The sequence below is a fragment of the Phyllostomus hastatus genome, unplaced genomic scaffold, assembly GCF_019186645.2.
Source record: "Phyllostomus hastatus isolate PE091 unplaced genomic scaffold, TTU_PhHast_1.1 phas_contig_30, whole genome shotgun sequence".
Classification (NCBI taxonomy): Eukaryota; Metazoa; Chordata; class Mammalia; order Chiroptera; family Phyllostomidae; genus Phyllostomus; species Phyllostomus hastatus.
In genome coordinates this window covers 9,761,170-9,782,948 of record NW_025333841.1, presented here as the reverse complement: position 1 = coordinate 9,782,948, position 21,779 = coordinate 9,761,170, and the positions used below count along the sequence as shown (strand labels likewise).

Here is a 21,779-nt window from a genome sequence, read left to right as displayed (position 1 = left end):
AACAGATTCACAGGTTAGTGTGGACCCCAAGAAGGAATTTATCTGCTGATAGACTCCCCATTTGGATCAACTCAGGGCCCCAATTTTATAAATAATAAGAGCTTAGCAGCCATTTGCAGACAGGAGCTTCCCCAGGGTAGTTCAGGCTGAACTTGGCTTCCCACGCTATGCCGAGTTTATTTATGCCATCTGAATCAAGCACTACAGGGAGACACCCTGGCTTCCTCTTTCCATCATTGGATTGAAACCTGCCCTGTTCAATCAGAATTGCATGTTTGGATCCTTCATTTACATAAAACAGACCTAACTGAGAAACTGAGCAAGAATTTTCACTATAAAAGAGCCTCCCCTTTGTCTCAGTGGAACAAAATTTAAGTTGCAACTTAAATCTACGTATCCTGGGCTGCAGTTCCTTTTTGGGGCAAATAAGATCCTTTTATTCTTCATTACAGTTTAAATTTTATTTTTTACATCTCAAACCGCTCCGGGTACTCTAGAGCTGACGGGAGAGAAGTCCTGGCAAGGATCAAGAATATTACAGGCCCCATGCAATCGCTGGGATTTAGAAGACTCTGTGACCGGAAATAGAATCCCTTCTAAAGAAAAGTCCCAAACCCTCTCACGTCAGCAACCTAATACCCGATCCCAGGGGCGGGGGTGGTTCGCTGAGGCATGCCGGGAGTTGTAGTCAGCTGCGTGGCCCCGCTCCTGCGCAGTAGGCACTGCACCGAGTGAGCTGGAAGAGCTGTAGGCACCCAGGCGGTGAGTCCCTGGGCGTCCGGAGGGCGTGGCAGTCCCTGGGGTTCGGGGAGTGGGGCTCCCATCACTCGTTTAGGCTGCGAGAACTGGTCGCCTGCAGGCCTGACCGGGCGGTTGGCCCGTGTCCCGCTCCGGTCCCCGCCACAGCTCCTTTCGACCTGGCTGGGCCTTCCCAGGGGGTCCTCCGGGGCTGGCGTCGCCCCTCCAGGAAGCGAGGCATCTTCGTCCGGGAAAGAGCTAGGGCCGCACCCTTGCCACCGGCATTCGATTTTAAAACCGCCTTTAGACATTTAGGGACTTGTCCCTAGGGACACCTTTTCCCTCGTGCCCTCTTTTCACGACGCCCGTTGCCTCTTTTCCAACGCCTCTTTATCCACGGGCCCTGTGAGGGCGCGCTCATTCGGGAGGGTCTAGGGAGAAGCCATTACCCCTGAGGAGAAGTGAAGTTCTCATCCCGAAAAGCCAGTGGAGGGAACCCCGGAGGATCAGTTCCGTGGGAGACCTGAGGTAAGGTTTGGGTCAGTCAGGGGAGCGCCGCCCAACTGTGAGGCTGGAGCACATGGAAGGTGGGACCCCGGCCTAAATCGGCAGGGTTCCTGGATGCCCCCCAACGACCCTTACGTGCCTAGACGGGGGGAGTAGACGCTTTCTAGGAACGAGTTCTTGTAGCAGAGCTGTCTCTGTGCCAGGCACACTGCCGTTCGCTTTCCGTGCAATTGGATATGCCAGAGGCAACTTTATGAAGAGGATGTTACAGAGCGAGGCAGTGGGTGCCATTTAGGAAACTAGCCCGGGGTGAAGTGGGAACAGAGTGTCGTTTCTTGATGACTGGGCAGGAAAAGAGTCCTGAGTATATTTTTTTCTTGGTCCCGTCCAGGAAAGAAGACTTAGGTAGGTGAGCTGTGTGGGCAAATGCAGAGAGAGAGGACCCATAGCACACGGGCAGGTACCGGCCTTCACACCTGTGGAGATATGAATGTGACTGCCTATGTGACCTCAGAGACTGAACTAAGAACATTTGGATGTTTTTAGACATGAGCATAGCAGGAGTCTGGTTCCTAACTTCACCACCATTTCCCTCTGGCATTTGCTATGGGTCATGGGACCTGTTATTCTGTCCTCCTAAGCCTCAAGCCTCAGTGCCCTCATCTGTAGTTAGGGCATAATACTAGTACCCCCTCCTAACATTGATTGGGTGAGGGCCAAATGAACTAATATATGTAGGAGGCCTGTAACAGCACCTGGCTGGTGGAGTGCTGAGCATGATAACTGTCCTTCGTTATTAATGCAGGCCAGATTCTTGATGGCCTGCCCTGTGCAGTGTGTTTTTGTCATGAGAAAGCCACTTGGACTGCCATTGCAGGATGAGGATCTTGGAGATGTTGGCTGAACTACACATACTTGGAGTGGAGAAGAATGGGGGTTTGTTGAGTTGTTGCCTTTGCAGGGCATAGCTCTCGCTAAGATGCCAGTGATTGAAGGTGACTGAGGGTTACTCAGAGCTAGATGAACTATCAGGGTTGTTTCACCAGTATTTTAAGTATTGCTCCCCAGTATTCCTCTGTGGCTCACCTATGTTCAGAAACAAAAGAAAATTGTTATTAGACTGGGAGTGGGATACAGGCCTTCAGAGCTATAGGAGTTAATTTAAGGGAAAGGATTCTTAGCCTTGGGTACAAGGAATTCAAGAACAGAGCTGTCTGATAGAACTTTTTGCAACAGTGTCTACTAAGCACTTGAAATGTGAATGTATGAATGAGAAACTAAATTTTTATATTTACATAATTTAAATTTAAACTGCCCGTGGTACTGTCGACTACCATACTGGACAGAACAGTCCTAGAGGGTCCATGGATGGTCTTGAAGACTTTGTGAGTTTTTTGAAACTGGATTTATATGTGTATTTTTCTAGGAAGTGAATCCATGGCTTTCATCAGGTTCTCAAAACCACTGAAAAGATTACAATCTGCTGCTTTAGGGCTTTGGTGAAAAGTAAGCAATTAAGGATACCCTCTGGTAACCACTTCTGTTTCTCCTTTCTCATTTGCCCTGTCCTCAGCTGTAGGTCCTCCACCCAAGAAATACAAAAAAAAAAAAAAACCAAACAAACAAACAAATTGGAGTCTGAAACTTCAGGCCCAGATAAATTGGACACTGCTGGAAGTGGGCAATGGCTGTTGCCCTGGGTTGTGCAATCCAGGCCTCCTTGAATCAGGGCTCGGTGTTTCAAGAGTATGATACCGACTCTGAAGTGTTCCGTCAGCGCTTCAGGCAGTTCCAGTACAAAGAAGCTGCTGGGCCTCATGAAGCTTTCAACAAACTCTGGGAGCTTTGCTGTCAATGGCTGAAGCCAAAGATGCGTTCTAAAGAACAAATCTTGGAGCTTCTAGTGTTGGAGCAATTCCTAACAATTCTGCCTACAGAGATAGAGACCTGGGTGAGGGAACATTGCCCAGAGAATAGAGAAAGAGTTGTGTCACTGATAGAAGACTTACAGAGAGAACTTGAGATACCAGAGCCACAGGTGAGAAAAGAGTTTGGGACCTGGGTAATTAACCAAAAGGACTGGCAGACACATCTGGTACTGGATTAGACATTTTGTGTTTTTATCCCAAGATTTCCCTGCAGTGATTTTCCTATTTCCATTTTGTTGGAATCAGCATGTGGGTCGGTGATTGTCGATTATTAAATTCAACTCCTCGAGTATTTGGTAATATCCCCTTTGCTATCCTAAGATGAAAGTTTTTGAGAGTATAATCTGCTTATATACACAAAATCAAAACCATCAATATAATAAGTACTGTATGGTCTGTGGACCAAAAGCAGACCAAAGCCTGTTTTTATATATCCCATGACCTAATAATGGTTATTACCTTTTTAAAGTGCTACTTAAAAAAAAAAGAATAGGCAAAAAAACAAGACAACTCAGAAAGCCTAAAATCTTACTCTCTGGCTATTTCTAAAACGGTCTGCCATCTGTAAGTCAGGGTTTAGAAGTAATATAAAAAAAGGAATATAGTGTATTAGAAACTAAGAAGCATTTCAGCATATACATGTGTGGACTTGAGTGCAGACACAGCTGGAACACTAAGAGCAATGTTGCTACTGGTCATGTATTTTCCACAGTGGCAAACAACTCTTGGTGAATCTGAACAATTAGTAGTTTAGTCTTTCTTTGATTTCCCAAGTAGTGCTTCCCTAGAAAAGTCAAGTCAAGCTAAAATTTGCAAAAATATTTTGTGATTATAAGACCAACCAAGGTGAGGCTCTTGACAGGTTCTTTTACCTATGTGAATACTTGAAGGGGACACTCCAAATTTGGTAGGAACCTGGAGAAACTCTGCACTGTTCATTATCTGTACTCCCATCTCTGCCCACTCAATTCTGATAGCCAGCACCTGCCATTATACCCAAAACACCTCCTGGGGGTGGTGGCCCTGCCCTCTGTTCAGAAGCACTGAGTAAAACCTGTTTGAAGCTGCCATAGCTGAGCACAGGGCAGCATCTCTGGAGAAGGGAGAAAGTAGTTCTAGTTGGGCATTAGGGGCACTGGAGTCTTGTGTGTTGATGGGACTCTGCAGTTAGCCTGCATGAGCAGGACTCTTCCAAAGTTTGCTGCCTCTAGAATGGAATGTGTTTATGATTTCCCTTCTTTTGTGTGTCTCCTTGTTTGGCTTACTACATGAGATGTTGTCTTCATGTAGTGTAATCCTGCATTGCCAGCATGGTAGGCACCAGCCAAGCATGGCACTTGAGCACTAGAAATGTGGCTAGACCAAATTGGTATATGCTGTAAGTATAAAATGCACACCACATTCCAGAAGATGTAGGCTGAACAATAAAGCAGGTGAAATATCTTATTAATAATTCTTTATATTGGTTACATTATTAAATTATATTTTCGATATACTATATTTTGTTGTATATAATGTGCACTTTTTTGCCCAAATTTTTGAGAGAACAATAAGGATGTGCATTATATGTGGGTATAATAATTACCTACCATGGGTATAATAATCCCATGTATAATGTGCACAAAAACTGTAGGTGTGCATTATACATGGCAGAATATGGTATTGGGTTAAAGAATGTATATTAAGATTGACTTTACCTATTTCTGTTACTTTTCATATTACCACTGGAAAATTTAAAATGACTTGGGTAGCTTGCAGTATATTGCTACTGGGCACTACTGGTCTGGAATTTGGAGTTATTGGTTCTGGCATTTTCCGCAGATTGATAGGCAGGAAATGCTCTTGGAAGACCTGGCAGCAGTCGGAATGACAGACATACCACCAAACATCCATGTGGAGGTACCCCCACTCCAAGCAATGGGACCTGTCCCTGAGGCCCCAGTGGCAGAAGCGTGGATCCCACAGGCAGGGTTGCAAGAACTGAGCTATGGTGCTGCTGGGGAAGGCCAGCCCTTTCTGGACCCCGGTAGGCAAGGGTTTTATTTACTTTTCTTGATTTCTTTTTTTAGAGCTCAGGAGCTCTCCAGGGTTGTGGTTGGTTGGAAACACTGAATGCCACATGAAAATGGATCACTATGGTAAAGAGTAGGAGGAGGAAACGTCTCTCTGTGAATAGCCAGCCACAAAGCACGTTACATCACTCATGATTCAAAACTCCTTAAGCTAATGACCCCACTGAAGAAGTCTGTATTTCTCTTTTCATTTTTTTTGGTGAAATATACATAATCCTAGATTAACTTCTTAACTATTTTTGCATATACACTTCAGTGGTAATGAATATATTCATAATGTTGTGAAACTATCACTGCCACCCATGTCCACAGCTATTGTCATCTTATAAAACTGAAGCTTTACACCCATTTAAACAACTGCCCATTTCCACCTCACCCCCTCAACCACTGAACCACCATTCAGCTTTCTATGAATTTGATTATTCTATGTGCCTTGTATAAATGGAATCATACACTATTTGTCTTTTTTGACTGTCTCATTTCACTTAGCATAATGTCCTCAAGTTTCATCCATGTTGTACCACATGTCAGAATTTCTATTCTTTTAAAAGCTGAATAATATTCCATTGTGTATGTATACTGTATTTCCTTTATTTGTTTTTTATAAATGTATACTTGGGTTGCTTCTACATATTAGCCATCATGCATAATGCTTCTCTGAATATGGGTGTACAAATATCTCTTTGAGACCCTGCCTTTACTTCTTTTGGGTATATAACCAGAAGTGGAATTGCTTGATCATATGGTTTTTCTATTTTTAATTTTTTGAGGAACCACCATACTGTTTTCCACTGTGGATGTACCATTTTATATTCCCACCAACGATGAACAAACTTTCCACTTTTTCCACATTCTTGCTAACTCTTGTTATTTTCTGGTTTTTTTTTTCTTTCTTTTTTTGATAGTAGCATTCCTACTGGGTATCAGGTGGTATCTGATTATAGTTTTGATTTGCATTTTCTAAATAATGATGTTGAACATCTTTTCATGTGATTGTTGACCATTTGTATATCTTCTCTCTTTTTCTAGTCTGATGAACACATTTTGTTTAGTTTTCATTGTTTTTTTAAAATTTTTATTGAATTTATTGGGGTGACATTGGTTAATAAAATTATATAGATTTCAAGTGTAGAATTCTATAATACATCATCTGTGTATTGCATTTTGTGTTCACCACTGAAGTAAAGTCTCCTTCCATCACCATTTATGGCATTTATGTGCCCTTTTCCTTCCAACCAACCCCAACCCACCTTTTTCTCTGGTCATCACTATACTGTTATCTATGTCCATGGGTTTTTAGGGGGAGTTTTGCTTAAGAATGTCTATTCAAGTCCTTTGCACATTTTTAATTGGGTTGTTTGGTTTTCTTTGTTGAATTTTAAAGCTCTCTATATACTATGCATATTAACCTATTATCAGATACATGATTTTGCTAATACTCTTTGCATTCTGTGGGTTGACTTTTTACTCTGTTGATAATTGTCTTTTGAAGGTCAGATTTTTAAAATTTTCATGAAATACTATGTCTACTTTTTCTTTTATTGATTATCCTTTTCTTGTCATTGCTAAATCCAATGTCATTAAGCTTTTTCCTATATTCTTCTAAGAGATTTATACTTTTAGGTCTTTGATTCAGATTAAGTTAACTTTTATGTATGGTGTTAGGTAAAGGTTCAACTTCATTTTTTTTTGTATGTGCATATTTAGTTTTTCCAGCACTATTTCTTGAAAAAAACTGTCTTTTCTCCATTGAATGATCTTGGTATCTTTGTTAAAAGTCATTTGACAGCCCTGACCAGTGTGGCTCAGTTGGCTGGGCATCCTTCTGCAATGTGAAAGGTTGCTGGTTCGATCCCTGTTCAGGGCACATGCCTGGGTGGCAGGCTGGTCCCTGGTTACCCCTGCGAGAGGCAATAGATGAGTTGATGTTTCTCTCTCTCTCTCTCCTTCCCTTCCCCTCTCTCTAAAAATAAATAAATATTTTTTAAAAAGTCATTTGACAATATATTTAAAGGTTTCCTTCTAGGTTCTGTATTCTATTCCATTGGTCTGTATGTCTGTCTGTCTTTATGCCAGTACCAAACTATTTTCATTGATGTAACTTTGTAGTAAATTTTTGAAATCAGGAAGTTTGAGCCCTCTAGCTTTGTTCTTTTCAAGAGTGTTTTGTCTATTTGAGGTCCCTGGAGATTCCGTATGCATTTTTAAATGGGTTTTTCTTTATCTGCAAAACATGTCATTGGCATTCTGATAGAGATTATATTGACTGTGTAGATCACTTTGGGTAGTATTAACATATGTTTTTGAAGATTTATTTATTTTTAGAGAGTGGGGAAGGGAGGGAGAAAAAGAGGGAAAGAAATATTGAATGGAGAGAGACACATCGATCGGTTGCCTCTTGCAAGTACCCCAACTAACAACTGAACCCACAATCCAGGGATGTGCCCTGACCAGAAATTGAACAAGCAACCTTTTGCTTTGTGGGACCACACCCAACCAACTGAGCCATACCAATCAGGGCAGTATTAACATCTTAACACTATTAAGTCTTCTAATCCATGAACATGGACTGTATTCCTATTTATACCTTCTTTAATTTCTTTTACCAATGTTTTGTAATTTCTATTGTATATCTTTTCACCTACTTTTTAAGTTAGTTCCTAAGTGTTTTGTTCTTTTTGATGCTGTTATAAATGGAATTCTTTTCATCGTTCATTGTTAGTGTATAGAAATGGAACTGATTTTTGCATGTTCATTTTGTATCCTGGTATTTTGTTGACTTCATTTATTAGTTATAACAGTTTTTTTTAATGGAATCTTTAGGTTTTCATTAGAGCACATTATCTACTAATAGAGATCATTTTACTTCTTTCTTTCCATTGTGAACACCTTTTATTTCTTTTTCTTGCCTAACGGCTCTGGCTACAACTTTCGCTACTGGGTTGAATAGAAATGGCCAAAGTGGGCACCCTTACCTTCTTCCTGGTCTTAAAGAAAAAGCTTTCAGTCTTTCACAATTAAGTATGATGTTCCCTATATTTTTTTCATATATGGATGGCTTTTGTTATGTGGAGGTAATGTCCTTCTGTTCCTATTTTGTTGAGTGTTCTTATCATGAGAGGATGTTGAATTTTGTCAAGTGCTTTTTCTACATCGAGATGATCATGTGTTTTTTATTCTTCATTCTGTTAATGTGGTGTATTACATTGATTCACTTTCATATGTTGAAACACCTTTGTATTCCAGAACAAACACCACTTGGTTGTGTTGTATAATCCTTTTTATTAAATCATTTTTTATTTTTAAATTATACTTGACATACAATATTATATTAATTTTAGGTGTGCAACCCAGTGATTAGACATTATATAACTTACTAAGTGATCATCCTGAAAAATCTCATACCCATCTAACACCATATATAGCTATTTCAATATTATTGACTGTATTCCTTATGCTGTATTTTACATTCCCATGACTATTCTATAAGAATCAATTTGTACCTCTTAATCCCTTCACCTTTTTTACCAATCCCTCCAACACCCCTCCTTTCTGGCAACTGTCAAAATATTCTCTGTATCTATGATTCTGTTTCCGTTCTGCTGCTTTGTTTATTTTGGTTTTTAGATTCAGTTATTGATAGATATGAATTTTTTGCTATTTTATTGTTCATATTTTATATCTTTTTTTTCTTCTTAAGACCCTTCAACATTTCATGTAATACTGATTTTGTGGTGATGAACTTTAGCTTTTTCTTTTTGGGGAGGCTCTTTATGTGTCCTTCAATTCTAAATGATAGTTTTGCTGGGAAGAGTAATCTTAGTTGGAGGTCCTGGCTATTCATCACTTCAAATAGTTCTTGCCATTCTTTTCTGGCTTGCAAAGTTTCTGTTGAGTTTCTGTTCAGCTCCCTTGTAGTTAACTGCTTTTTTTTTTTTTTGGTGCTTTTAAGATTCTCTTTATCTTTAACCTTTTGCATTTTAATTATGATTCATCTTGATGTGGGCCTCTTTGTGGACATCTTATTTGGTCCTCTCTGTGCTTCCTGGACTTGTATGTCTGTTTCCTTCACAAAGTTAGGGAAGTTTTCTGTCCTTATTTTTTCAAATAGGTTTTCGATTTCTTGCTCTCTCTCTTCTCCTACTGGCACCCCATGATGCCTGGGGCCACCAAGCACAAGCTATAGAACAATCTGAAGATGGCTGCTACTTGTGCTGGGCTTAGAGGTGCCCAGCAGCAGCCAAGCTGTGAACAAAGGCTGGCTGCCACTAATGCTGGGCCTGGGGCCACTTAGCAAGAGGTATGGGGCACACAGAGGTCATATGCTTCTTGTTTAAGAGATTTTAGGAAAGTCCAAAGCATGAGGCAGGAGAGGCCAGTTGTATGAAAAAGCCACTGGAAATGGCTTGGGTGGGCATGCAAATTGGGTGGGGTGTGGTCTTAGGGAATCACCAGGTGGGGTGAACAGTATGAGCCAGTTTGATGGAGACTCAGATATGTCACCTGCCTGCCAGCTCTGTGAGGAGAGGTTTCAGAAAAGGAACAATGGCCTCTACCTGCGATTTTTTAAAAAAGATTTTATTTATTTATTTTTAGAGAGAGTGGAAGGGAAGAGAAAGTGGGAGAGAAACATCAATGCATGGTTGCCTCTCACATGCCGCCAACTGGAAACCTGGCCTACAACCCAAGCATGTGCCCTGACTGGGAATCAAACCCACAACCCTTTGTTTCACAGGCCAGTGCTCAGTCCACTGAGCCACAGCAGCCAGGGCTTATCTCTAGTTATTTTTCTAATTTCCCATGTGATTCCTTCTTTGATTCATTGGTTGTTTAAAAGTACGTTATTTATTTTTCACAAATTTGCCAATTTTCCCATTTTCTTTCTGCTATTAGTTTCTAACTTTATCCTGTTATGGACTAAGTAAATATGTTTTATGACATATATCTTTTTAAATCACTCGAGAATAATTTGTAACCTAACATATGATCTATGTCCTGGATATATATTACAGATAGAGAGGGACTTCTATCACTTTGCTCTTTGTTTTCTATATGCCTTATAGCTTTTTTTGTCCCTTATTTTATACATTATTGCTTTGGGCTTAGTTTGGGGGCTGATTTTTTTTGTAGTGTAATGCTTAAATTCCTTTGTCATTTCTTTTTGCATTTATTCTATGGCTATTTTCTTTGTGGTTACCATGGGGATTACATTTAACATACTGAAGTTATAACACTCTAATTTGAATTTATAACATCTTAATTACAACAACATCTAGAAATCCCACTCTTTTACAGCTCTATCCTCACTCCTTTCAGTTGTTGATGTCACAACATTACATCTTTATACATTATGTGCCCCAATACATAAACTAATAATTATTTTTTTACCTTAAACATCTTTCTTTTATTAGAGCAACTCTATTACTATAAGTAAAATCAAGCTGGTTCTCATTCAGATCTACTGTGTCTATGAAACAAGGTTTAGTCATGCATTAAATGAAGGTTTCAAATAACACTATGCTGGGAATTTGTTACATGTTAAACACCAATAATTTTCCCTCAATATGTTTTATTGGCATAACAGTTATGCAATAATAAAATACAGTAAAATTTTATAATGCTTTATTTATACCAATAGCTCCCACAGCACAGTTCTTTAAATGAGAGCATAAAATTAATAAAGAGAAGGAATGTGTGCAAGTGGCACATAAAAGGCATGAAGTCTGGAAAAAATAAAGCAATAAGGTGTGCCACATCTAATTCCTTTGGCAAAATTATAGTACTAGCATATTAAATGTAGCTGTGGAAAATTAATTTTCAATACTTTGGAACCAGCTATGTACATGGAACAAAGCTAGTCTGGAGGACAGAAAACAATAAACAGCCCAACAAGAGACTTGGATTGCTTTTTCACAGAGAACAGATAGAAGTTGCTGAAATAAGATGATTTGAAGCCTTCTCTGCTCAAACGAAAACAGACCCCTGAAGGGTGTCCCCAAAGATGATTTCCTAGGGGCCTGGAAGGCTTTGGGAAATTTCCAAGATCTCAAAGAGAAACTAATCATCATTGAGGACACAATTAGAGAAGAATCATCAATTCATAAGAGGTTGAAAGCAAAGTCACTATAGAAAGGCACATTTAGAAAATGTCTTAATGAGGAATTAGTAAAAGTCTTAACATAGGGAGAAGAAGATGAATATGGAGAGAGAAGTGAGTCAAAGAGAAATGTCACGATTACACCTGGATTTATATTATTTTATTTTTTAAAGATTTTATTTATTTATTTTTAGAGAGAGGGGAAGAAAAGGAGAAAGGGAGAGAAACATCAGTGTGTGGTTACCTCTCATGTGCCTGCCTACAGGGACCTGGCCTGCAACCCAGGCATGTGCCCTGACTGGGCATCAAACTGGTGACCCTTTGGTTCACAGGCCAGTGCTCAATCCACTGAGCCACACCAGCCAGGGCATCCAATTAGTTTTTAAATAATATTCAGATAAATACCCAGGAGAGAAATTGCTAGTCTATCTCTTCACTTTCAGTCTATTTGTATCTTTTAATCTAAAGTGTGTCTCACATAGATAGAATATAGATAGAATTTTTAATCCAGTTTGGAAATCTCTGCCTTTTGATTGAGTTGTTTAATCCATATACAGTTAATCTTGTTTTGATATAAGGTGTTTTGAAATTTAAATTTCTAGCAAATTACCTTGGCTAGTGTTATTTTAATAATGCTAATATGTAAACATCATCCTGTATTTAGATCTCAAATCATCAGTTTCCAACCCATACTTTACTGCATACCAATATTCTTTGCCAGAGCTGAGTAAGGCAACAAAGAGGTATGGAAAGAGGATTTGAGCCACAGGGTCTCTCAATGAAGAGAGGGGTGGTATGATGTAAGGGGAGAAGGAGTATTAAAAACTTCTAGTTCTACTTAGATTTACAGTGAGAAACACTTTGATGGACATTTGAGTTAATTTCAAGAGAATCCACTTCTAGACTTCTGCTGAAACAAACATAAAGACTGCTTTTGCTGGTTGCCATCCTAATTTCCATTTTAATTTGAAATTCTCAACAGATTATTCTAGTAAACAGTTTCATAACTGCTACTTTTATCTCTCTCTCTTCATTTGATGCCCAGCAGTAGCATTTCTGCTTTAATATGCCAAAACTTTTAAAATATATTTTATTGATTATGCTATTACACTTGTCCTGTTTTTTCTCCCCCCCTTTATTCCCTTCCACCCTACACTCCCCCACTAGTATTCCCCCCCTTAGTTCATGTCTATGGGTCAACATATAAGTTCTTTGGCTTCTTCCTTTCCTATACTATTCTTAACCTACCCCTCTCTATTTTGTGCCTACCTTTATGCTTCTTATTCCCTATAGCTTTTCCCCCATTCTCCTGCCTCCCCCTCCCTGCTGATAATCCCCCATGTGATCTCCATTTCTGTGATTCTGTTCCTGTTCTACTTGTTTGCTTAGTTTGTTTTTGTTTTTGTTTTTTAGGTTCAGTTGTTGAAAGTTGTGAGTTTGTTTTCATTTTACTGTTCATACTTTTAATCATGTTTTTCTTAGATAAGCCCCTTTAACATTTCATATAATAAGAGCTTAGTGATGATGAACTCCTTTAACTTGGCCTTATCTGGGAAGCTCTTTGTCGGCCCTTCCATTCTAAATGATAGCTTTGCTGGAAAGAGTAATCTTGGATGTAGGTCCTTGCCTTTCATGACTTTAAATACTTCCTTCCAGCCCCTTCTTGCCTGCAAAGTTTCTTTTGAGAAATCAGGTGACAGTCTTATGGGAACTCTTGTAGGTAATCGTCTCCTTTTCTCTTGCTGCTTTGAAAATTGTCTGCTTATTTTTCATCTTGGCTAATGTAATTGTGATGTGCCTTGGTGTATGCTTCTTTGGGTACAGCTTCTTTGGGACTCGATGAACTTCCTGGACTTCCTAGAAGTCTATTTCCTAGCCATATTGGGGAAATTCTCCTTCATTATTTTTTCAAAAAAGTATTCAATTTCTTGCTCTTTCTCTTCTCCTTCTGGCACCCCTATGATTCAGATGTCGGAACTTTTAAAGTTGTTCTGGAGGTTCCTGAGCCTCTCCTCATTTTTTGAATTCTTCTTTCTTCATTTTGTTCTGGTTGAATGTCTGTTTCTTCCTTGTGGTCCAGATTGTTGATTTGAGTCCAGTTTCCTTTCTGTCACTGTTGGTTCCCTGTATATTTTTCTCTTTCACTTTGTATAGCTTTCACTTTTTCTTCTATTGTGTCTATGTTCCATAGACATAAACCACGCTCAACTGTTTCTGTGGGCATCCTGATTACCAGTGTTTTGAACTCTGCATCTGATAGGTTGGCTGTCTCTTCATCTCTTAGTTCTATTTTTGGAGCATTGATGTGTTTTTTCATTTGGGCCATATATTTATTTTTTTGTCTCCGCACACCTGTTATGTTGTAAGGGGCAGAACCTTAGGTATTTGCCTAAGCATAGGTGTTCTCCCACTGTATGTGGGTGAGAGGTCCAAGAGGGAACAATGCCACTTGCTCGTCTCTTGGCCAGCTTTCAGTCACTTCCCCTGCTACCCACAAGCAAATTGGGCCCTTCTAGTGCTGATTGCCAGGTAGGTGGGTTTGTGTACGTTCTAGGACTTTGTGAGTCTTTCCATCAAATTCTCCTGTGAGGCTGGGAATTTCTCCCACTGCCCAATGCCTGCAGGTTTTTAACAGCCAGAGTTTTGGGGGATTTATTCCCCTGTGCTGGAACCCTAGGTTGGGTAATCTGTCTTGCTTCCCAGTTGTTCCTCCTGGTTTATCCAAATGCAAATGTGGAACTACTCGGTTCTCCAGTCACCACGTTGTGGTCAGTCCTCTCTGCCCCAGCTGCCCATCTCCATCCCTCTTACCAGTCTGGATGAATGTTTCTTTAACTCCTTGGTTGTGGGACTTCCATACAATTTGTTTTTCTGACAGTTCTGGTTATTTTTTGTTTTTAAATTTGTTGTCCTTATTTTCGTTGTGTGAGGAGGCAAGGTGTATCTACCTACAACTCTATCTTGGCTGGAAGTCCTAATATGCCAAAACTTTATGAAGATTTACTTCATATTTTACCTCTAACCTAATTAAATCTATTATCAAAATAGGTAAAGAAGTAATTTAGTGCAGTGATTTCAGCACAGGATTGATTCCTTCTTCTTCCATAGACTAGAGGAGAGTAGTTTTTAATTGAGCACAAAAGGATGTTCTCTCATTTCTGTTTTTTTCTTATCTTATAAGAAACTCTTGTAAGAGATTCCAAATGAAGTAATAGTAATTGAGGTGGAAGTGCATATTAAGTGGCCATGTGTCCAAGATAAAAGCCTGAACTCTGGAAAAGCCATTGATAACCCAATCAATTACGCTTCTCATCTTTCTAATGGCCAGGATATCCAATACCAAAGCTTGATATGAGCTTTCCATTGGAGCATAGAGAAGAGGCATGGGTGAAGGAACTACAAGATTCCAAAGAAATTAAACAATTACTTGAATCCAAGATAGGTAAGTAATTATTCATTGATACTAGAGAAGAAAGAAAAGAAAAATCCAACCTTAATCAGGTTAAAGAGTTTGGGATTATACTTAGGGATTTCTATATCCATACTGGTGGTTTAATATAACTCTTCACCTTTTCTCATGTTCTTTTCTCTGGGACATAATGACATCTGCACTTTCTGTTTCTTCTCTCAGGTTTTGAGATCGGAATAGAAAATGAAGAAGATCTTTCAAAACAGAAAAAACTGGAAAATATGTACCCATTTCTTGTTACTTTAGAGGGTAATGCTCTCCATGGTCCCAGTTTACAAAAAGACTATGTACAGTTAGAAAATCAATGGGAAAAACCCCCAGAGGATTTACAGACAGATTTGACAAAACTTGTAGATCATCAGAATTCCTCAGGAGAGAAACCTGAGAGTTCTAGCTTGGAAGAACCTCTCACTGGCTTGGAAGAACCTCTCAACCCTAAAACCCATAAGAAAAAGAGTACAGGAGACAAACCTCACCGATGTTCTCAGTGTGGAAAATGTTTTGCCCGGAAGTCACAACTTACAGGGCATCAGAGAATTCATTCAGGAGAGGAACCTCATAAATGCCCTGAATGTGGAAAAAGATTCCTTCGTAGTTCAGACCTTTATAGACACCAACGACTTCATACAGGGGAGAGACCCTATGAATGCACTGTATGTAAAAAGCGATTCACTCGCCGCTCACACCTTATAGGGCACCAGAGAACCCATTCCGAAGAAGAGACATATAAATGCCTTGAGTGTGGGAAAAGCTTTTGTCATGGATCAAGTCTGAAAAGACATCTGAAGACTCATTCAGGTGAAAAACCTCATAGATGTCACAATTGTGGAAAAAGTTTTAGTAGACTGACAGCTCTTACTTTGCACCAGAGAACTCACACTGAAGAGAGACCTTTTAAATGTAATTATTGTGGGAAAAGCTTTAGACAGAGACCAAGTCTTGTTATTCATTTAAGAATTCATACAGGGGAGAAGCCATACAAATGTAGTCATTGTTCTAAAAGCTTCAGACAGAGAGCAGGCCTTATTATGCACCAAGTCACTCACTTTAGAGGACTTCTTTAAGAATTATTAAAGGAAACAGGTCATGCAGAAATTAGCACTAACTCAAAAAAAACATCTTAACCTGAAGCAATCTGTTTGTCTTGGAAGAATCTTTTTTGTTTGAGCTTATAAGAACAGCTTTTTTTCTTTTACTATCTTAACCCACCTTCCAAGGCATGTGAATTCTAGAGTGTCTCCCTACTCTTACAACTTCTCTAGATATGACATGTTTTATCTTTACAACTCTTATTTTTCAATGACAATGAAAATTTTTGTGTCCCAAGCCAACTGTAAAGCATATAGAGTAGAGTCAGTATAATGGATAACCATGTCTATCTGACATATCTATTATAGCAGCACCATAATTATTCTGCTGTCTTTATTAAAGGTGGTTATATACCACTTCTATTTGTGTCCCAAGTGGTAAGAAAGGAAACAGTGTATTTTGTTAAATAATAAAAATGTGTCAGGGGCACGTGGATAAAGAGGATTTAATTTGCCTTGTAAAAACTGAGCTATTTCCATTGAAAATTTTCATGTTAAAGAAATTAAGATTTTAACCTTTATTGTGAATTTTGCAAAGTTTGCTAGTCTGCTTATTTGGCTGTCTGGGGTGATGCTGCTTGGAGCTATTAATTTAATGATTTATTTATGTCGAAGAATCCATTCGACAGTTGAAGTCATACAAGTAGAATGTAATTCAATGTAGATTACTAAGGAGCCAGTGTCCATTGCTTTTTACTCTCCTTTGGTATTCAACTATATGTTTCTCAGTGCTTTTTAAATTTTACTCATTCTTTAATTTGGTGTCTCCCTAAGTGTGTGTTATAGAACTCTTAATTCTATAAGATATTCTACAAATAAGTTTTGGAATCCCTTCCGGCTCTTTCTGCTTTCTAGATTCACAGTGCACGTCAGCATATAAGAATCTCTGACAGGTCCTTCAGTAAAGACAGAGAAAGCACCTCTCTTGGCTTAATGTTTTACAGACCTGTTTGACCCCAGAACCTTCTTTCATGTACACCCAAGTAACAACCCACAGAGCTAGTATTCTGCAAATATTCCTTGGAACACATTACCTTTAATATATATTTCTATAGTTATCAATATAGTCTTATTGTTCCCAAGCCTAGTTATCTTCATTCATTTGAAGGGTGTTATGAAAAATTATTCACACATATATGTTTTTTATGTAATACACACATGAACATACACGCACATTTTAAGGAGGTGAGGGTCACTAATTCAGATACTTTATATGTTGCTCAGTGGTTCTCAACCTCTTTTTACTTATAATCACATACCACACATTTCTACTTATATAAATGTTCTCATATAATCATAGTAATGACTCAAATTCCTGTAGCAAGGGAAGAACTCTTTTTGTCAATTAAAGTTGTTAATACATGAAAATATTTGTTCAGCCTAGTTCCTTGTTATAAAATACAGGAAATAGGACATTCAAATATTTGACCTTTATGAAGATACCAGTCTTCCTTTCCTTAAACTAGAATTAGGGAAAGTATATGCTTTCTGTTCCACTGAAGTTCTTAGAAGTCATACTTAATATAAGTATTTTGGGAGTATCTACTTTGTGCCTAACTAGTCCTGTTCTAGGCTTAATGGAAACTAGTAAAGAAACTAATTCATGGGTCAGATTCATAAAGAGTTTATAATATCTTTAGTTAAACAAGAGTTGGGAAACAAATGAACAGTGCAAGAGAGATTGTATTAAGTGCCAAATCATATCAAGTGCTAGAGCCAGGATGTGTCTTTTAATTCTTGTCATCCAGGACCCTGTATGATGCTGCTATAAGTGTGGGGTTAAAATTCAGATCCTAGTAGCAATAAAATGTAACATGGGAGGAGTCTGAATGTAGAGATGAAAAACACTGAATGTAATGGCTTCTCTTTTTCTCTCTTGTGGAATTTCATTCCAACCAGAACAGTGCCTTAAAATGGATGTGCCCAACTGCTCTGTATCTATGCAATATTTTAAATAAAGTGGAAATATATATGCTCTTTCTGCTTCAATCACATTAACTAATTGTTTGCACAACTTAGAGCTGCTTCCATGAGCAGTGGCAACAGGCACCACAATTGACTCCTGTCCCACACCCTAACCTAAGCTGGAATCACTTTACTCTCTGCAACCATGGTGCTGGATTTATGCATCATTTTTAGCATTTAATACAGTCAGTTCTATCCAGCAGGGTTAGTTGCAGTCATAATATGAGCTATATCCTCCCGTTCATCTATGTCATAAACACACATGCCTGGGTTTTACAGGTAGAGAACATCCATTATTTATTTGTTTCAGTGTGCTGTGTATAATAATCATACACATAATGTATAGCACTGAATCAAGAAATATGTAAAGTAGTTCTTAGAGATTATAAAACAAACATTGTGTGGATGTGCCTAATTATACTTCAAAAAAATAAGGGCAAAATGCAATACCTACCTTGTAAGTACTATTAAGATAAAATGAAATATATTTTGTTCAGCTCTACACAGTGTAAGCTTTCAATAGAAATCCAGCATATTGTAATATTGTATTTTAATTCTTTGTTGTTTAAGTGATAAAAGCACTTAAGGCTATGGATTTTTCTCTAAATATGGCTTTGGTCACATTCCATACTATATGTATTTTATATATTTTTTATATATATTTTATATATATATATAATATAGAGAGAGAGGGAGAGAGAGAATAGAAAGTGACTCACATGGTTGGTTATAAAAAATTGAGAGTTCCCATAATGTACCGTTTTCAAGCTGGAGAAAAAGGAAAGCTGATGATATACTTCAGTCTCAAATCTGAAGACCTGAGAACCAGGAGATCTGATGGTATAACTCAGCCAAAGGCCTGAGACCTGTGGGGATGGGGAGGGTATAAATCACGAAGTCCAAAAGTCAGAGAACTAGGAGTTCTGATGTCAAAGGGAAACAAAAGATGAGGGTCCCAACATGAAGTGAGTGAGGGAACTCACCCTGTGCCGCCTTGTTCCATTCTGGCTCTCAAGGGACTGGATGATGCCCCCCACATACACATTCATGAGGATAGATCTCTATACTCAATTCTTCCAGAGGCACCCTCAAAGACACCCAGAAATGTTTTTCCAGCTATCTGGGCTTCTTTTAGCCCAGCCAAGTTTGTAAATAGAATTAGTCATCACAGCATTATTACTGAAAACTTCAAAATTGTTTGTTATTACAGTTTTCATTCGTACTACCTCTGACCCAAGAGCTGTACCATATTGTTGTTTTCCACTTAATTTTTGGTTTTGCTGCATTGTGATTAGAAAATGAGGTTCATTCTATTTTTTATTTTAAAGTTCATTTAGTTTTTAAAAAGAAATTTGTTAAAATTTGGTAAGTATCCCTAAAGACCCAGAAATATAAGGAAATAAGGATTCTATTTGTAAGGCACAAATGTAGAATATAGTGTTGGGCCTCACAATTCAGTTAATGTCTTTTAGGAGTCTCCTTGGTGCTTTTGAAGGGGCAGTGACCCAGAATAGATTGCCCTGCTCCCCATCCAAATGTTTGCATTCTTGTATTCACCATTCCCTTCTTCAGAGTTTTTTTTTTTTACCCATTTATGGATGTTTTATAGCAATTATTAATAGCTTCTAAGCTATCAAAGTTGGCAGTAAAAGCAGGAGGCTAAAGGACCTAGGAGAGACCCAGCTTCTCCATATCAAGCTGAGGAAGCTCTCCCTTGGGATTCCATAGTGGTCTTTCCTGAAAGCAGAGAGAATCTGCCATGGGGCACTTTGAGATTTCTGCAGCAGTGGTCCTGAATCAGCAGGATTTGTTTCCTAGTGAGCTGAGGAGATTGTCTAGGCTAAAGTCAAGGTAATCAAGGAACATACAGGTGAATCAGCTCCCAAGAGGCTGTCAGGTGGGGGAGGAGAGACATTACACTCTGCCCTGTTGGCACCTGCAGTCTTCCTTGACTTTCTGAAGAGAAACATTCTGGCACCTCTAGGAAACTGCATGATCTCTTTTTTTTTTAAGATTTTATTTATTTATTTTTAGAGAGGGAAGGGAGGGAGGTAGAGAGAGAGAGAAACATCAATGTGCAGTTGCTGGGGGCCATGGCCTGCAACCGTGGCATGTACCCTGGCTGGGAATCGAACCTACGACACTTTGGTTCGCAGTCTGAGCTCAATCCACTGAGCTACACCATCCAGGGCTCGGAAACTGCATGATCTCTTCTTGAAACCCTATTTCATTTCTAGCTTAGTCATATGGGCTGAACATTCTTATAAAGAAGCAAACTCACACTTAAACCTTGGGCACTCCCTGCTTTTTTTCTAGTCCTCTGTGACAAATATAGAACAGATGGGAAATCAGCTCATCTTTTAGTTTCTCCTTAGTGTCAGTAATCTGCTTACTCAGCCCCTTGATTCTGGAATTGTAACTACTGGGATTGGGTGTGGTGGTCGATTATTACCAGCATGATAGGTTAGTCTCTATCCAGCATTGTGAGACAACACTTCTCAGAGTCTGGTGAGGCCCAAGTTTACATTTTTATCAGTCCAAAGGTATTAAAATATTATGTCTACTTCTTCTGAATGAGAGAAGCCCATCTCAATCTCCAAGAGACATGATACACTGATTTTCAATTTTATCTCCAGGGATTCCCTGGAAACTTGGTTCATGTATTAGAGGAGCACTTTACATTAAAGGTTATGTAACTACTGAGTCACTGAAGAGTTCCTCTAGATTTTGATTTGAAATAAACAGTATGAGTAGTCCATGTTGACTGTATGCAGCCTCTTCCTGTTGCACTCAGATCCTCTTTTCAACAGGACAATGACATATTCCATACATGATCTTTCCTTTCCTAGATACTCCTACCACCATCTTCACCTTTCAATATGGCCTGAATTTTTGAAGTGCTACGTTCTGAAGAGAAGAGTGTCCAGGATGAATAATACTCTAGACTTCATGTCAGACACTTTTATATCCCTTAAACTGCTCATTTCTTCACACTCCCTTTCAAAACAAAATACCTTTTCTCTCCAGTCTTATCAAAGCCCCTGCTCTGACTCCTACATAAACTGACCCAGATTTCATGCTTCTGGAGAAGTGAAAAGCATGAAATAGAGAAATTAAACCACCTTTCTAAAGGCAACTTTGGCCTTATCTTTCAACTGTTCCAGCTGCTAAGAACTATGGAAGTTGAATAAATCTCCCTGTCGTGTCTGTCCACAACGCCTTGCATGAGGGTGATGAATTCAAACCAAGATGCTCTCTCCACCTCAGCAATCTCCAGTTTCCATGTAGATCTCTTTCTTGATACACTGAGTTTTGAACAATAGAATCCCAAAGCTTTGGAGTCTGGTTTCCCCTTAAAGGGCATCATAATCGTAACTCTCACATCACTACATTCTGATTCACCTCTTTAAAGGCCCCTGAGTTTAAGAGCATCAACAAGCTATTGGATTAATATAGCTCTACCAATGTCCCATACATAAGGAAAGAGATCACCCATATTGGTAGAGGTGGGACTGAAACCTCATTTCTTCCATGTGATGCCAGAAAGCCTCAATACAAGTCATAGTAAAGGAGCATGTTGCTACAGGATTTAGCTGCCTAATATCTTTAGTATGGAGAAGTTGTTTTGCCCTCAAGGAAATGCTTCACTCTCCCACAATCTGGAGAGTGCTGGGCTTTCAGTTGCATTTACAGATGCCAATTAAGAATCAAAGTTCTCCAGCCTGGAAAAGAGTTAAGACACAGCATGAAGCTTACGTTGTCAAGTTTAAAAGTGAGTTAAGTATGAGGATGTTCGGTGGAGTAAGTTTAAGGTTTATTGTGAGACAACAAGAATGTTAATACCTGGAACTGTTAGTGGTCAGGGTGTTACAGAACTCATGGTTCACCACTTGGGGTGTTCTATTTAAGAATGAG

The 21,779-nt window shown here is 39.0% G+C and overlaps 1 protein-coding gene across 2 annotated transcripts; it reads left to right on the top strand.

Moving 5' to 3' along the window:
- The first annotated feature begins 731 nt into the window (after positions 1–731).
- On the top strand, positions 732–17,870 carry ZNF449 (zinc finger protein 449). 2 transcript variants are annotated; one of them, XM_045839459.1, is made up of 5 exons: positions 732–762; positions 2,819–3,283; positions 4,995–5,199; positions 14,671–14,784; positions 14,974–17,870. In XM_045839459.1, the coding sequence occupies exons 2-5, from the start codon at positions 2,930–2,932 to the stop codon at positions 15,873–15,875; spliced, it is 1,575 nt and encodes a 524-aa protein (XP_045695415.1). In that variant the 5' UTR covers positions 732–762; positions 2,819–2,929; the 3' UTR covers positions 15,876–17,870. The 2 variants fall into 2 exon arrangements, with proteins under 2 accessions (XP_045695415.1, XP_045695414.1); XM_045839458.1 differs by having other exon boundaries at positions 741–1,266.
- The last annotated feature ends 3,909 nt before the right edge of the window (positions 17,871–21,779 follow it).

Coding starts and splice junctions, on each gene's coding strand:
- ZNF449 (XM_045839459.1), top strand. CDS start 2,930: ATGGCTGTTGCCCTGGGTTGTGCAATCCAGGCCTCCTTGAATCAGGGC. Junction 3,284..4,994: donor TTGAGATACCAGAGCCACAG/GTGAGAAAAGAG, acceptor CATTTTCCGCAG/ATTGATAGGCAGGAAATGCT. Junction 5,200..14,670: donor CCAGCCCTTTCTGGACCCCG/GTAGGCAAGGGT, acceptor TCTAATGGCCAG/GATATCCAATACCAAAGCTT.